The sequence below is a fragment of the Mugil cephalus genome, chromosome 18, assembly GCF_022458985.1.
Source record: "Mugil cephalus isolate CIBA_MC_2020 chromosome 18, CIBA_Mcephalus_1.1, whole genome shotgun sequence".
Lineage (NCBI taxonomy): Eukaryota > Metazoa > Chordata > Actinopteri > Mugiliformes > Mugilidae > Mugil > Mugil cephalus.
In genome coordinates this window covers 22,419,696-22,437,943 of record NC_061787.1, presented here as the reverse complement: position 1 = coordinate 22,437,943, position 18,248 = coordinate 22,419,696, and the positions used below count along the sequence as shown (strand labels likewise).

At 39.1% G+C, this 18,248-nt stretch overlaps 1 protein-coding gene across 1 annotated transcript; it reads left to right on the top strand.

Moving 5' to 3' along the window:
- The first annotated feature begins 198 nt into the window (after positions 1 to 198).
- On the top strand, positions 199 to 18,238 carry LOC124995994 (NLR family CARD domain-containing protein 3-like). The gene is made up of 10 exons (XM_047568783.1): positions 199 to 244; positions 6,417 to 6,554; positions 7,037 to 7,159; positions 8,826 to 8,948; positions 13,979 to 14,101; positions 14,364 to 14,367; positions 14,550 to 14,733; positions 15,079 to 16,846; positions 17,699 to 17,869; positions 18,052 to 18,238. The coding sequence occupies exons 1-10, from the start codon at positions 213 to 215 to the stop codon at positions 18,236 to 18,238; spliced, it is 2,853 nt and encodes a 950-aa protein (XP_047424739.1). The 5' UTR covers positions 199 to 212.
- The last annotated feature ends 10 nt before the right edge of the window (positions 18,239 to 18,248 follow it).

Sequence of the window (18,248 nt, the reverse complement as noted above, 5' to 3'; positions counted from 1 at the left end):
GATGGCAGTTAAAGTGTTGCGTGGGGTGTTGTACCTGATGGCTCCAACCCATTTTGTTTCAACTGAGGCTCAAAAACGCACCATGTAGTCAGATCCACACACAGATAGATTTATTTCCTGCAAATAAAGAGGGGAGGAGCTCATCTGAGTAGGTGATCAAGTTTCGTGATAGCAGGAAGGGAAAACTGAAATCAGCTCAGACTTTGTTTTGAATGGACAGAAGGTGGTTGAACGATGAGGCAGGGTGAGTGTTAACACAACATTATAGTCCTTTTTCATGACAGATATTTTGACTTGTCACAGTGAGGGAACCACAGGAGTAACCATGAAGGCTCAGTTCCTTTAAGTATCCCAAAAAGCAATGACAGGTCCTCCTCTAAGTAGAACGCAGCTATCATTAATAGACCTGTGTTTCCTTCACTATGACAAACTTCAATTATAATTTTATTGTCACTTTTCTCTGTATGACTTGGAGAGGGAAGAAAATTCAGACTTGACTTCTGCCAAAACAAAACCCTTGTTGTGTTTTCTTAGCGCTTTGAAGAGTGCTACTTGACAGACTTGTTTGTCCTCATTCTTGTGTTGTGGTGTCACTCTGTGCCGATTGTTTACCTCTAAAAACAAAAGTAAAACAAACAAAGAATGGAGTCTCCAGTATCCAGATCAGACTCCAGATCAGACTTTATTGTTTTTGTAAGTGCACAATAAATTGTGTGTGGTTGCTCAGTTCAGCAGTGAAGACAAGCTAAGAGGAGGTTAAATAAAAGCAGAATTAATGAAAATCTGGAGAGGAAGTTGTCCTTCAGTCGGTTCAGTCTCGCTCTCTGGCAGCTAGATTCTTGAGCTCACTGTCAGTGTGACCTAACCCTAACTTGTAAACTTCCAAACAACTGGGACTGCATTCATGTGTGTAATTTTCAGTTAATTTACAATATTATTGAAAAATTGTGTTAATAAAATAACCAACAGTGACATTTGGTTGTTCATACAGTTGGAACAGTGTCATGTGTTGAGGGCACACAGCTAACATGGCTTCCTGACACAGCTGCTGTGATGTCAGAAAATACTGTTCCTGTTTATTCCAGCACATCAGAAAATAATAAGATTGCAATTTAAAGATATCTATTTAAGGGCCATGGTGGAAGAGAAAAGCCCAAAGGCCCAAACAAGAAATTTTACATTTAGCTTTGCTTGCAGAATAGAAAGTGTTTTTACACGTGATGAGAAATCAAAGAATGAAACAGGGCTGTGTTCAAGTGCTGTAGCTTTATCATATGACCATTCCTCACTCACTTTCTAACACATGAACCAAGATGAAAAAAAAGGATCAATAGTGATTATCTATTTCTGTTAATGTCCCATTGATTCAGACATAGCACATCTGGATATCAAGTTTGATCGTTTTTATAAAACAAGTGTAAGACTGTTTTTTCACAATGGCCTTCTCAAGACACTATAGACTGTGGGTGTAATGCAGGTGATAGTTTGAATCTTCTTTAATTTGACACCAACACAACAGGAAGGTACACTGCCCAACTTTATTTCTCTTATTACCCTCGTTTTAAAGTTATTTATTTCTGCTTGAAATAGAATACAGTATAATATATGTAAATATCGACTAAAAACTTAAAATCATGCTTGATAAAAAAGTAAAGAAAGATTAGCTGTAAAGTTAATATCTTTATCTGCAACATAACAGTGGCTGTTGAATAAATCCAAATGACTTAAAAATACGTTTTCCTTCGTGAAATCATAAAATATTTCTTCACTCTGAACTGAATTAGACAAAATGTGGAAACAAAACACAAACACTGTTCCAAAACCATTATTTTTAACATGTTCACAAACACACTGATCAGCCACAACATTAACATTAACCTTTTCATGCATAGTGGTCACTATAGTTGACAGCTATTAAGGAATTTTACATCAGGTAAAATTCCTGTGTACATCGTACATCTGGCCAATAAAGAGATTCTCATTCTGAAAAGCTGTTTTTGTAAATGTATGGGTTTGATGTTGTAAGTCTACCAACACCATATATATATATATATTTTTAACTCAAAGTCAAGATGGTTGGCAGAGAGCCAGAAATACTAAGTACCTGTGGGATTTTGTGAAAATACTTCCATAGCTGGGCACCACTGACGGTAAAAATAAAATAAAATAAAAAAAAATGTTGACATCAAGTAACATCAGCTCGGCTCGACGCGGCTTTGAAGTAAACAGGAATGCCGCGTCGACCCGGGTTTTTTGCTCTGATTTTGATGTATCTGCCTGTTACATTATAACTTTGTCACTCAACGGCCTGACAGACTGTATGTAGAAGCTTCAGCTCAAAAACAAGTTTTGGTCTATTCCCATAAGGACTGATCTCTGAAGGGCAGAGATTTTTGGTCCTTTTTTTCCAGTCAAACTAATCAAATGTGTTGTTACACGATCGTTAATGGAAGCGCATAGGTGAACGGCGACTGTGCAACTGCGTTTATATATACAGTTTGTACAGCAATCTCCCACACTTTTTTAACAATCGTGGCAGCACTTTGCATCTCGGAAGAGCAGATTTCAATTCAATTCAATTCAGTTTTATTTATATAGCGCCAATAACAATACAAATCATCTCAAGACGCTTCACAAAACCCAGCCTACAACCTCCAGAGCAAGCATGAGGGCGACGGTGACAAGGAAAAACTCCCTTTTAACAGGAAGAAACCTTGAGCAGAACCCAGCTCATATGGAGGGACCCATCTGCCGAAGGCCAGCCGGGTAGAAACAGAGAAGATAGAGAGAAAAGATGAGCAGGAGAAACAAAATAAACAAACTTCTGTCATAGATACATACATCAAGCTGAAGGAAACATGTAGGGTCTAGTAATATAACACACAGCTGATGATCTGTGACAGTTTGTGAGTATAACAGGAATCATAGGCAGGTTGGTGAATTGTTCATCTAGGTAGGAGTGGACAACTGGAGGAGGCCATGATGACTGGGGCAGATGTAGTTTATGGAGCTCCACAGGTCTGATACACAGCACTCCAGACTGGGCTGGTTGATGAGGCCACAGCAGCAGATATAGCTTAGAACTCCACAGGTCAGATATTCAGCACTCCAGACCAGAGACCCTCACAAGATGATGGAGGGGGAGGGGAGCGGAGGGGAGAGAGTAAGACACAGTGGTTAGTAAATTATAAGAGATAGAAAATAAAATGATAAGATATTAGAGGACAGGAGCTAGAGAAGAAAGAGGAGAGGACATGTCCTCAGTGTATCGTCCCCCTGCAGCCTAGGCCTATAGCAGCATAACTAAGGGATGGTTAAGTCCAGCCCTAGCTATAAGCTTTTTCAAAAAGGAAAGTCTTAAGCCTGACCCTATACGTAGAGACTGTGTCTGCCTCCCGAACCCAAACTGAGAGCTGGTTCCATAGGAGAGGAGCCTGATAGCTGAAGGCTCTACCTCCCATTCTACTTTTAGAAACTCTAGGAACCACAAGCAGACCTGCACTTAGAGATTGTAGTGATCTGTTGGGACAGTATAGTACTATGAGGTCTTTCATATATGATGGAGCTAGGCCTTTCAGGGCCTTCTATGTAAGGAGGAGGATTTTAAATATAATTCTAGATTTTAAAGGGAGCCAATGAAGAGAAGCTAATACTGGAGTAATATGATCTCTCTTGCTAATTCCTGTCAGTGCTCTTGCTGCAGCATTTTGAATCAATTGGAGGCTTTTTAAAGAGCTACTTGGACAGCCAGACAGTAACGAGTTACAATAATCCAGCCTGGAAGACACAAATGCATGAACTAGTTTTTCCGCATCACTCTGAGAAAGGATGTTCCTAATTTTGATGATATTACGAAGGTGAAAGAAAGCAGTCCTGGCCACCTGCTTTATGTGAGAATTAAAGGACATATCCTGGTCAAATATAACACCAAGGTTTTTCACAGTAGTACTGGAGGCCACGATAATGCCATCCAACAAAAGCAGGTGATTAGATAATGAATCTCTGAGATGTTTAGAGCCAAATACGATAACTTCGGTTTTGTCTGAGTTTAAAAGTAGAAAATTACAGGTCATCCAAGCCTTTATGTCTTTAAGGCATGCTTGAAGTTTAACCAGCTGATAAGTTTCATCTGGTTTCATGGATAAATATAGCTGGGTATCATCTGCATAGCAATGGTTAATGCCGTGCTTTCTAATAATATTGCCTAAGGGAAGCATGTATAATGTGAATAATATTGGTCCTAGCACAGAACCCTGAGGAACTCCACAGCTTACTTTGGTATATATAGAAGAGTTGTTGTTTACATGGACAAAATGGAATCTGTCTGACAGATATGATTCAAACCAGTCTAGTGCAGTTCCTGTAATCTTGATCACATTTTCAAGTCTCTGTGGTAAAATATTGTGATCAATAGTGTCAAATGCAGCACTGAGATCTAGCAGGACAAGTATACAGACAAGTCCATTATCTGAAGCCATGAGGAGATCATTGGTAACTTTAACCAGAGCCGTTTCTGTACTATGATGAGCTCTAAAACCTGACTGAAACTCTTCAAACAAACCATTCCTGTTTAAGTGATCAACCAACTGATTGACAACAACCCTTTCCAAAACTTTAGAGACAAAAGGAAGGTTGGAAATTGGCCTATAGTTGGCTAAAACATCTGGGTCAAGAGTGGTTTTTTTAAGTAATGGTCTAATTACAGCAGTTTTAAAAGACTGGGGCACATATCCTGTTAATAAAGATAAGTTTATCTGATTTAATATGGAGGTATTAATTAATGGATAAACCTCCTTGAGCAACTTAGTTGGGATGGGGTCTAGAAGACAAGACTACAGGTGTTCCAACTTTTCGGGATTACTTACAATCCCCTCTGTCTGCATAAAAACAGTGTTGGAACACACTGTGGTACCAGACCCTCATGAGCATCAGGTGAACAGTATTATACTGCAGAAAGTAGTGTGTTGCTACAAAATTGGCGAGAAAAATGGCAATTAAGGTATTATGGACTGATGAATCAAAATTTCAAATCTTTGGTTCATCACGGAGGATCTTTATACGCCGTCGAGTAGGTGAGAGGATGGTTCCACAGTGTGTGACATCAACTGTCAAACATGGAGGAGGGAGTGTGATGGTCTGGGGCTGTTTTGCTGGATCCAGGGTCGGTCACTTGTACGGAGTGAGTGACCAAAATGGCTACCACAGCATTCTGCAGCACCATGCAATACCCTCTGGAATGGACCTAGTTGGTCAGAGGTTCATCCTACAGCAAGATAATGACCTAAAACACAAGTCTAAGCTATGCCAAAACTACCTTAGGAAAAAAGAACAAGATGGTAAGCTTGAAAACATGGAGTGGCCAGCACAGTCTCCAGAGTTAAACCCCATTGAGCTGGTTTGGGATGAACTGGACAGAAGAGTGAAAGCCAAGCAACCTACAAGTGCCACACATTTATGGGAACTTCTGCAACAAACTTGGAATGAACTTTCTGAAGAATATTTGATATCTGTCAAAGGTGACTACTTTGATGAGTCAAAAGTTTAGAATACATTTCGGTCTATAAATTGATTCCATGATTCTTTTTCAACTCAAATTGCTTTGTTCTATGCTTTCATTTCAGAGTGCAATGACACAATAAACTGAATAATTTTCTGTAAAAAAGGAAAAAGCGTGGTGTTCTAAAACTTTTGATAGTGTATAGTATATATACAAAAAAGAAATAAGGAAAATAAACAATGTACAATAACTGATCAACTCTTAACAGATTAAATTCCAAATTACAAATATTGCACAGTCCTCTGGGCTCTGAGGAGGCCGAGGAAGAGCTGCTCCAACGTCTTCATTAGATATGAAGTGAGGTCTTCAGTAGTGTTGGACACACCTTGTCTGGGCCTGCTGCTTTCCTGGGCTGGAGCTTCCTCAGCTGTCCTCTGCCGTGGTCTGTGATGATGTGAGGCGGAGATTGTGTGTGTGTTGAAGTGTGGTGCGGGGAGGGCGGTATTTTGGTGTCTGGGGGCAGGCATGTTGTGGGAAGAGGGAGAGATGTCTGCGGACTGGGTTGGTGGGGACATGGGTTAGGAGACATTAGGGGAGAGAAGAAAGGAGGGATGATAGACAAAAGTTTCAATTAATTACTGTATAATTGAAGAAAATAAAGTAAATCTTTCATTGTTTTATAAGAATATTCGGCAGCTTACTCTATACAAGAAATACAGACATGCTCCCAAGATAAGAGAGTCAAAGTGTCCATATTGAAGTCACTAATGGTTTGTTTACAGCCTGGACTGTTCAGACAGGCACACTATTTACAAGAAGCATCTGCACACTGCTGTTAAATGAAAACTAGAGAAAGTTAAGAAATCAGCTTAGTGGAGAATACAGACTGTAAACTCACTGTTACTGGTTTACGTCTCAGACTGATTCAAGTCCTGAAGATGAAGGAAGAAGGGGACAGAGATGAGTCTCCAGTATCCAGCTGTGTGTCCATGAAGAGTGACGGGTCCAGATTTGAACCTCCAGTCTTCAGTGATGAAACTGGACCCTCTGACATAAAGTAAGTGAAGAGCTATAAACTCATTTATGTGACTTTATTTATTTATTTTTTTTTCAATAATTTCAACCAAGTTTTCTGTTCCTTGTGGTTAATTAATTTCACTACAGGACTATTATGATTACCAAACCATTAGTGAAATGAACAGTTAGTCACCAGTTGTAGAATGACTGGAAACTGAGTTCATTTCATTGAGCATTTTTAAATCAAAACTGAGAGCACTTAAAGCTCTCGCTTTGTTTGTGTTCCAACTGTGTAAATCTCTAACTGTGGTTTGTATTTGCTGCTGCCTATCTTGGCCAGGACTCCCTTGATAAAAGAGGTTCTTAATCTCAATGGGATCTTCCTGTTAAAAAATGGTTAATAATCATTATATTCAATAACTGTGGTTTGTGTATTTTCAGCTACTTAAACTACTTTGACTACAGAAATAATCAGTGGCTGGTGTGAATAACCCCCCCCCCCCCCCCCCCTTTTCCCCCCAGAGTTCGTTATCGCAGACCTCAGAGAGGTGAGTCTCCAGTATCCAGCTGTGTGTCCATGAAGAGTGACGGGTCCAGATTTGAACCTCCAGTCTTCAGTGATGAACCTGGACCCCCAGACACAAAGTAAGTGAACTGCCACTAATTTTAATTCACTTTAATCAGTTTCAGTACATTTTCTGTCCCCTGTGGCTGAATAATTTTACTAAAATGTATTTTCTAAAATAAATCAATTTTCTTTTTTTTATGACACATATAAATACAATAAGTCCTTTCTTCTTAGAATCTCTTACACTGAAAAAAGTATAACCTTGCTTAAACTAAAAAAAATCTGTCCAGATATCACATCTAAAATATTTGACTTCATAGAATCTAAATTGAGTAACTTCTTATGACCTGATTATTTTATGCTGATGTAAACAATAATACTGCACTTGACTCAACCTTAATTCTTTGCTTTGATCCAAATTGTTTCTTTTAGTTATTGAACCAAACTAATAAATTTAAATTGAACCAACCTAATACATTCACTGCACTGACACCAGTGAATTTATTTACATATACCCACTATATTTTTCACACTATGTGACTTAGTGTGTACTATGAAAGTAATGCAGATGAAGCTGCCATTTACTGTGAATTTACAATCATTGTACAATTACCCCCTCCCATATTTATTAACAATTAAATATTTTTCAACATATAGCAAATGCCAAGAACTTCAAGAATTCAAGAAATCCAACTTCTACTCTACTCAAAAAAGCCATCTTAAAATGCAGATAAATTGTGTAGAAACTTGCAATTCAACTACCTGTGTCACAATTCAACTATTCAACTAGCTGTGTCACAATAACATTAAGAGAATGGGAATGAGGCCTACATGGCAAGATAAGAGAGGAAGGGAGAGAGCAATGAAGTCTCAGACATTATAATGAGTTCACACGCAACAGCGTTGTGTAAAAATCTTTTTGTGCGAAGTTGTCTTTAAAAAGTATGAAAAGAACTAGGCTACTCAAAACTGAGCCTGCCAACTACTGCTGCAAAAACCAAACAACAAAAACAAAACAAACAACAAAAAAAGAAAGAAACAAACAAACTATGATGGCCACAATAAGTTTCCTCAAAAGGGTGCTCACATGAGAGTTCATTGTTGTTCTTGGTCTTTGGACCTCTTTCAGGTTTGATGCCCAGGAAGCACCTGTTAATAAGCAAAGATAGTTTCAGTTTTAAATAGACTTATGTTTTGCAGGCAGCATTCATCAAGGTGTTCACCTGTGCTTTTTCCCATATCAAACCCTAATAGACTTATAATCCAAACTTGTTGGATCTTTCTCCCACCAAAAGGTTGTGCCTTTTTTTTTTATTTTTTAATAATTTCAGCCAATGGTTAATTGGTGGTGGCTGGTGGGTAATTAATTTCCCTACAGGACTATTACTATTACCAAACCATCGATGAAATTAACTCAGTTAGTCGCCAGTTGCAGAATGACTGGAAACTGAATTCATTTCATTAAGCATTTTTAAATCAAATCTGAGAGCACTTAAAGCTCTTGCTTTGTTTGTGTTCCAACTGTGTAATTCTCTAATTGCGGTTTGTATTTGCTGCTGCCCATCTTGGCCAGGACTCCCTTGAAAAAAAAGAGGTTCTTAATCTCAATGGGATCTTCCTGTTAAAAATGGCTAATAATCATTATATTCAATAACTGTAACTGTATTTTCAGCTACTTAAACTACTTTTATTACAGAAATATTCAGTGACTGGTGTGAATAAAGTCCCCCCTTATTTTTCTAGAGTTCGTTATCGCAGACCTCAGAGAGGTGAGTCTCCAGTATCCAGCTGTGTGTCCATGAAGAGTGACGGGTCCAGATTTGAACCTCCAGTCTTCAGTGATGAGCCTGGACCCTCTGACACAAAGTAAGTGAACTTCTTTGAACTCATTAACAGCACTCATTGAAATACTTAAATTTTTAATTTCAACCTTTGAGTGTTTTTGTGTTACTGTATTGAGCATAGTAAGAATTTTTACTTAATTTATTTTTCATAATTTTAAATTTTCATTAAAAAAAGTCAAGATTGATGAATTAACCATATATGGTTCCTTGGCCTTAAGTGGTAAACCAATATAAAAAACGTATTTAAACCATTAGAGCATAAGAGCTGATTCAGGCATATGTTAATATTATTACATTAGACTACATTAAGCCACTTCTTCTTGTTACCTAATAAAACAGTTACACTCAGCATTCATGAAGGCGTGGACCTTGCAGATCACATTTGACCTGAGAATGTTGCCTTGATCTTTGTTCATTGACTGGATGAAAACCATATGCTTCTCAACCTCTACTTGGCACAGGGACACAATTTAAAGCATGTGCTTAAGAAGCACTAAGATGATGGTGGCAAGGAAAAACTCCCTTTTATCAGGAAGAAACCTTGAGCAAAACCCAGCTCATATGGAGGGATCCATCTGACTAAGGCCAGCCGGGTAGAAACAGAAGGTGATAGGAAAAGAGGAATGAGATAAACATCCAACTGTCATAGATACATACAGTACATCTCACTAAAGCGTACATGTAGAATCTAATGATGATACAAGCAGTCTTGTATAAAATACTCAAAAGCCATACTTGAGTAAAAGTAAAGATATCTTACTAGAAAATTATTTTGGTAAAAGTGAAAGTCATCTAATAGAATATTATGTGAGTAAAAGTCTTAATGTAGCTGGTATTTACTGTACTTAAGTATCAAAAGTAAAAGTACAACTAAAAAGTATATGTGAAATTTCTGTTAAAGAGCAGTCAATTTGACTTTTTAAAAATTGTTTATTCTTCATTTATACACAAGGATAGAATATTACCATATAACAAAGTAAATGAAGTGCTTCCAGACAGCTTCTGTATTTTGAATATATTGGAGGCTTTGTAAAGAGCAATTTGGACAGCCTGACAGTAATGAATTATAGTCTAATCTAGCCTGAAAGACACAAATGTATGCACTAATTTTATATCAGTCTGAGAAAGGATGTTACTAATTTTGACAATATAACGCAGGTTAAAGAAGGCAGTCCTGGTCACCTGCTTTATGTGAGAAATAAATGATATATACTCATCAAATATAACACCAAGGTTTTTCACGGTAATACTGGAGGCCAAGGTAATGCCATCCAAAGAAACCAGGTGTTTAGGTTTATCCTCCCGAGACCCGCCATCCTCATGTGGGGACATTACGTTTTAGCTTTGTTGCAGCTTATTCTGCTTCATTTAGACAAGGAGACACTCTTGTTAACGAAGGGTCAATGCACTTGTTTATTCCTGCTATTAACTTTTCTTTTCTACAAATCTAACAAATCAAGAAGTACTTGTTTGAGGACGTTAGGATTTCATTGTTTCCAGGTTTATATTTTGGTACACATTATTGACTTAAATTGTAATATGCAGTGCGATAATCCCTGTGTCCACATAATGTCTTTCAAAAACTACTTCCGGGTCAAACATGATGCTTATTTTTTTATTTTTTTATCTTATCTTAAATAAATTATTCCAAACAAATGCTTGGGTCTCAGGAGGCTATGGTTTTCTCTGAGTTTAAGAAGAGAAAATTATATCCAAGGTCATCCAAGCCTTTATGTCTTTAAGGCATGCTTGGAGTTTAACCAGCTGATTAGTTTCATCTGGTCTCATGGATAAATATAGCTGGGTATCATCTGGGCAGCAATGGAAGTTTATGTCGTGTTTCCTAAAGTTCCAGAAGCATGTATAATGTGAATAGTATTGGTCCTAGCACAGAACACAGATGAACTCCATAACTCACTTTACTTTTAAACAGAAGAATCATTGTGTACATAGGCAAACTGGAATTTGTCTGACAGATAGGATTCAAACCAGTGTAATGCGGTTCCTGTGATCTTGATGTCAAGTAGGGTAGGTTGTAAAGGCGAGGACCCAGGTGCAGGAAGATAAAGATGAGGCAGGGGGTTCAACAAAAAGTATTTAATAATTAACAAAAAGCGCTGCGCAAGGCAGGAAAATACAAAAATCAAAAAGAATCATCAACATGGCTTGAACTCTAGGAATGTGGCATGGAAAAACAAGGAACATGGAGACGTGGAAGAGAGGGCTATATACACACAAGAGGGCTGAAGGCTAACAAAACAGTCAGGTGAGATGCATGAGAATATCAACACAGGTGAGACCAATAAGCAATCAAGGGACAAGGGGGCACCAGACAGGAAATCCACAACTTAACAAAATAAAACAGGAAACACAACAGGACACAGACAGACATGACAAAACCACAAGGAAACACGACAGACAGGAAATCCAGAAACTGGACAAAATAAAACACAAAACATGAGCCCAAAATAAAAGACAGACACAGAACCTTGACACTTGATCACAGTTTCAAGTGTCTGTAGTAAAATATTGTGATCAATAGTGTCAAACACAGCACTAAGATCTAGTAGGACAAATATAGAGCCAACTCCATTTTCTGAAGTCATGAAGAGATCATCGGTAACTTTAACCAGAGCTGTTTCCGTACTATGATTTTTTTTATGTTATGTTTTTTTAAGTTATGTGTGTAGTTTTGTAAAGTTTTAATTATAGCAATATAGCAAAGGCACATGTAATTGATGGTTTAGATGCTATAATTACTGAAGTGAGCTCAGAAAAATCTATTGGATAGAAGGAATCCAAGTGTTGATTAGGTTATAGAGAGGTTTCTAATGCCATTGTACTTTAATGTTTGACAGCTGTCAGAAAGATGACTTGAATTTTATCTCTAATGCCAACATTTTTAGCGGTATAGAAGCTCATGAAGTCATTACTGCTGAGGGCTGAAGGAATAGATGGCTCAACAGAGCTGTGACTCTTTGAAAGAAATCTAGGGTTGTTCTTGTTTTCTTCTATTAATGAAGAATAATATGCTGTTCAAATCTTACAGAGATAGTTATTAAACTATCTTTCCAGGCTATGTGAGCTTCTTTGGAGTTAGTGGAATGCCAAATTCTTTCCAGCTTTCGAACTGCCTGCTTTGAACTACACAACAGTGAATTATACCATGGAGCTACCCTCCTTCGATTTACCACCTTCTTTTTAAGAGGAGCACCTAAATTTAGATTTGTATACTAAGCAACACTGTAGTGCTATCAACAAACTAATCTATTTGTGTTGGAGATAAATTGTGGTTGCTCGCCTCCATCATAAACAATGAAGGAATTAACTCCTTATATCTAGGTACATCCAATGGCGTTTTCTCCTGGAGGCCAAGGCAATGCAAGCCATGCTTCCTCTCTCTTTTTTTTTTTTTTGTTTATATCAGACTGCAATTCTGTGTTGTGTCACTTTTTCTCTTTTCTAACTATTGAGGTGCCCTCTAAATGTTAAATAGCCAAAGATGGTGAAATACAGTATTGCACTGTTACCCAAAGAGAAGCCAAGCAGAGTTGGCTTCCCTTGGTGGAAAAAAAAAGAATTGTGAACCCATCAGGTGAGGCTGCTTTCATGATACAGCTCACCTGTGATTTGCCAGAACTGTGCCGAAGGAAGTCATCCACTCTGTCTTCCCTTGGCCTCAGGCCAACGTTTCATCAAGCCATTGAATGAAATAGCATGATATTAGCAAGTTTGTGTTGACATTTTGTTGGCAGAATTAACAAGCACAGTGATAGAGGATTTGGAGTATTCAGTAAAAAAAAGATTTTTTTTTACAAAGCTGCCTCTACGTTATGATTATGTTTGTGAATAAATGGTATTTTCATTATCAAATCTGCACTGTACATTACACTGTATTTGTGCATTTGAGTGGGAGGTTGAGTAAATAAGTTATTTAAGTCCAGTCAAGAGGACAATGCATGTGTGTGTGCATGTGTGAGTAAGGGAGGGCAAGAGAAAATGCGTGTCAGTATACAAAGTGTTGGTTAGATAACAAGTGTGTGTAAGTCCCGATAAAAGGAAACTGAGCACTCTAATAGCTCATTCTTTTACAAGAAATAACGACATACTGCAACATACTCTTTTATGTCCCCCAACGCCTAAAAAGCACAGTTTTTGTCTCACTTGGCTTCCTCAAAAAATCTGCTGCTGGTTACAGCCTCATCGGATAAGTGTCTACTGTAATGAAATATCTTTCCAATTTCTGTGTAACCCTATATTGTAAATCTCAATGTTATGAGGAAATGATTGGACGAAAGACCGTTATGATTAAATACTGTCTAACCATCACTTTCTATGCCATATGTTAGGACAAGATTTAAGGTGTGATTAGAACAGTGAGTTGATCCATTTACATTCAGCAAAAAAACAACTGAATGTAATAATGACATAAATGAAAACCTAAGACTGCCACTGCCAACATCAAAATGGATGTTAAAGTCATCTACTATAATGACTTTATCTGTTCTAAGTACTAAATAACATTTATATGAATGTGACATATATATGAATATAAATAAAGCTTTTACTGACAGCAGTTGGTCTATTCTGGGTGAGTTAGCTGTTATTATGGTTGAATGTAAAAGTTATAATAGGCAGGTAGGAGAATTGTTCATTCCGGTAGGAATGGAGGGGAGGGGAAGGGAGATGAGGACAGGGACACAGAGCTGTTAATATGCCATAAAGTAGTAGTACACAGTAGCATGTGTAGTAGACAGACAAAATTAGATAAGATTAGAGAACAGGAACTTGGTGCGAGAGAGAAGAGAGTAGAGGACCAACCCTAACTATAAGCTTTATTAAAAAGGAAAGACTTAAGCATGGATTTAGAAGTAGAGAGAGTCTCACTGCCTCCCAAATCCCCATTTAGTCCTGTCTTCCTCTTAAAATCTCTCATCTACAGAAGCTGTAATCTAATCTCACAGTAATATTACAAACATGTATTAACAGCTACTTAAGTGACTTATATAGTATCAGTGATTGATGAGAATAAAAACATGTTTGTTTTTGCAGAGGTCGTTACCACAGACCTCAAAGAAGTGAGTCTCCAGTATCCAGCTTTATGTCCATGAAAAGTGATGGGTCCAGATTTGAACCTCCAGTCTTCAGTGATGAACCTGGACCCTCAGACATAAAGTAAGGGATCTTCTATGAACTCATTATTATGACTCTTTTTGAAACACTTTGTTCCAGTACTTCATTTTTGTTGAGGGACTGATACAATCAGCCCAGTTCCTTTCTGAGCAGAGTTTGCATATTCTCCCTGTGCATGCGTTTGGCTTTTGTGGGTTCTCTGGTTTCCTCCCACATTCCAAAGACATGGAACCTGTTAATTCTACATTTGGTGTGTACATATGTGTATGGTACATTTAGTGTCTCGGAGTTGGTCCTGTGATAGACTGGTGACCTCTAAGCATGTAGCCCACCTCTTGCTCAAGCTGTAGTTTATATATGTAGAATGAATGGAGAATGGAGTGGCTATGGTTTAGTAAGTAGAGCTGCTTGTGCATAAACCAGAGGGTTCTTGGTTTCATAGACAACAAGTCAAAGTGTGATAAATAAATGTGTTGGCAGAGAGAGGAAGGGGAGTCATGTTTCTGTGGAGCAGCAGCTGTCCTGCTGTGCTTTGTGTCAGGACGTCCTGAAGGATCCGCTCTTTACCAGCTGTGGACACTGGTTCTGCAGACAGTGCATCAGCTCATACTGGGACCAGTGTGCTTCATCAGGAGACTCCTCCTGTCCCCAGTGTGGACATAGATCAAGAACAGGTAAGACTGAACTTTGGCAATGTTGTTGTCATTGAATTGCTAAGTCCAAATATTATGACCCCAGGATGGTTAGGGGATGAGGGGAGGTAACAATGAAAATAAAACCCAGAAATGACAAAAGTGGAACAAATCTTTATTTAACAAAATAAATAAATGATATAAGCAACTGAAAGCGAGCACAAAGCTGATAGACTAAAGTTAGCAAAAGCAACCAAAAATGAAATCAGATAAGACACTATACCAGTCCACAGCCACTGGAAGCCTGGTGTCACACCCACAACCACACTGAGCTCACACCAAGTCAATCACATGTAACAACACATATTCCTTTTTTTCCCTCAACAGGTGTTGGTCTGCAGGAGGTCTTAGCTGAACATAAGATCAGTCTGAGGAGGAGATGTGAACGTGTGACTGAAGGAACTGATGTAACAGGAAGTGGAATCCTCCTCAACAGGATCTACACTGAGCTCTACATCACAGAGGGACTGAGTGAAGAGGTGAATGTTCAACATGAGGTGAAGCAACTTGAGACAGCTTCCAAGAAGTCCCTCCATGACACTCCAATCAAGTGCCATGACATCTTTAAAGCCTTACCTGACCAACAGAGACACGTCAGAGTGGTTCTGACCAATGGTGTCGCTGGTGTTGGAAAAACCTTCTTGGTGCAGAAGTTCACTCTGGACTGGGCAGAGGGTTTGGAAAACCAAGATGTCAGTGTGGTGATTGTGCTTTCATTCAAGGAGCTCAACTTGATCAAAGATGAGCAGTACTGTCTTCTCGGGCTGCTCCATGTTTTCCATCCAACATTACAGAAGGTCACAGCAGAGAAGTTGTCTATCTGTAAGCTTCTGTTCATCTTTGATGGCCTGGATGAAAACAGACTTTCACTGGACTTCACCAACAGTCAGGTTGTGTCTGATGTCACACAGAAGGCATCAGTCAGTCTTCTGCTGACAAACCTCATCAAGGGGAAACTGCTTCCCTCAGCTCTGGTCTGGATAACTTCCAGACCTGCAGCAGCCAATCAGATCCCTCCAACATGTGTTGACAGGGTCACAGAAGTACGAGGCTTCACTGATGTCCAGAAGGAGGAGTACTTCAGGAGGAGGTTCAGTGATGAAGAGTTGTTCAGCAGAATCATCTCCCACATCAAGACCTCCAGGAGCCTCCACATCCTGTGTAGAATCCCAGTCTTCTGCTGGATCACTGCTACAGTTCTGGAGCACATGTTGGCTATGGAGCAAAGAGGAGAGTTGCCCAAGACCCTGACTGACATGTATTCACACTTCCTGGTTGTTCAGACAAAGAAAAAGAAGAGCAAGTACCATGAGGGACATGAGATTAGACCGAGAGAAGTTCTTCTGAAGCTGGGAAGGCTGGCGTTTGAACATTTGGACAAAGGAAACATCATGTTCTATCAAGAAGACTTGGAGCATTGTGGTCTTGATGTGACGGAGGCCTTAGTCTACTCAGGAGTTTGTACAGAGATCTTCAAAAGAGAGAGTGTGATCTTCCAGAAAACAGTCTACTGCTTTGTTCATCTAAGCATTCAGGAGTTTCTGGCTGCAGTCTACATGTTCCACTGTTACACCAACAGACAGACAGAGGTACTGGAGGACTTCCTGGAGAAAGATCAGCATTCCATTAAGTCTCTGGATGACTTCCTGTTGAGAGCCATGAAGAAATCCTTGCAGAGTAAAAATGGTCACCTGGACCTGTTTGTTCGCTTCCTTCATGGCCTCTCTCTGGAGTATAACCAGATACTCTTGGGAGGCCTTCTGGGTCACACTGAGAACAGTCCAGAAACCATCCAGAGAGCCATTAACAACCTGAAGGATATGAACACATGTCAATTCTGTCCTGACAGAAGCATCAACATCTTCCACTGTCTGACGGAGATGAGAGACCTCTCAGTTCATCAGGAGATCCAAGAGTTCCTGAAGTCAGAGAGCAGATCAGAGAAAAAACTCTCTGAGATCCAGTGCTCAGCTCTGGCCTACATGCTGCAGATGTCAGACAAGGTTCTGGATGAGCTGGACCTGGACAAGTACAATGCATCATGGGAGGGACGAAGGAGGCTGTGTCCAGCTGTGATGAACTGTAAAAAGGCTCGGTGAGTCGTGATGTGATTGTTAATATAATCAATCAGTGTTGACAAATAGAGTATTTATTTAAATATACAGTCTTAAATTTTGTTATATTGCATGGAGACAAAATTGAGTTACATCAGCCTATAGCCCTATGTGTCCTGAATCGATAGAGGTGTAGGACTTCACTCTGCACAGAAAAATGAGATCACAGTGAGTAAAAATGTGGCAGATACCAAAAATGGCCAAAAATGGCTTGGGATTCAGAGGGTTAAATAGCAGAGGCAAATCACAATGTTGTATGTACAGTGCCTTGTAACAATGCAGCATCATTACCTGTAATGGTAATGTAATTACTGTAAGACAACAATAATGTGCGGTTTAGGCTTCTGTGTTACCTTTATACAGAAGCTACGGTGATAACACAGACCATACGCAAAGACTAGCACCAAGGCTGATGTGCACCTTTACAGAAATGCAACAACACATTAGAAACAAAAATTAACCTGACTGTCAAAAAAGTCACTGCGTGGTGTAGCGTGGTGTTGTTACAGAGCAAGTAATGTCACAAGTGTGACGACCAAAAGTAGAAATGGCTCACACTGGTGTAGGCTACATGAGTTAGACTATGTGAGTAACTTACTGCATTTAGGTCCTGTAGTATCCTAAAAAAAGCCTTAATACTAATTTATGCACTTTTGTAACATGGGTTTACATGGTGTAAAACATGGAAATATGCTGCTGGGGTTTCACCAACATGCTCTCATTTTTTGTTCATTGGGTTTTGACATCAGTCTCTTTCATGTGTATTCAGCCTGTAAATGGTTGACAATTACCATTGTAGATCGAAACAGATTTTATTTGTTTTTGCATCACAGACTTTCTAGATGTGGACTTGGACAGAATCACTGTGATGTTGTGTCCTTAGCTCTGATGTCCAACCCCTCCCATTTGAGAGATTTGGACCTGAGGGGAAACAATCTGCAGGCTGCAGGAGTGAATATCTTTGTTGCACTGGGCAGTCCAAACTGTAAACTGGAGACTCTGAGGTCAGTTCACTGACTGGAGCTGCGTAAGTTTTCTTTATTTCTGCGCTAGAGTAAGAGAGACTTGATGTTTGTAGAAGGCTAACATGATGATGATCAACAAAAACAGGGACAAGGTCATCTCCTCATATTAACAAACATGTTATTTATTTGATTTTTATCTTTATCGTTTGTTATTTATTCAGTCTGTGGGGCTGCAGTTTGTCAGAGATCAACTGTGATTCTATAGTCTCAGCTCTGAAGGCCAACCCTTCCCATCTGAGAGAACTGGACCTGAGTGACAACAACCTGCAAGATGCAGGAGTGAAGCGGCTATGTGGTTTTCTGGAGAGTCGACAATGTAGACTGGAGATTCTGAGGTCAGTTCACTGACTGTTATTAT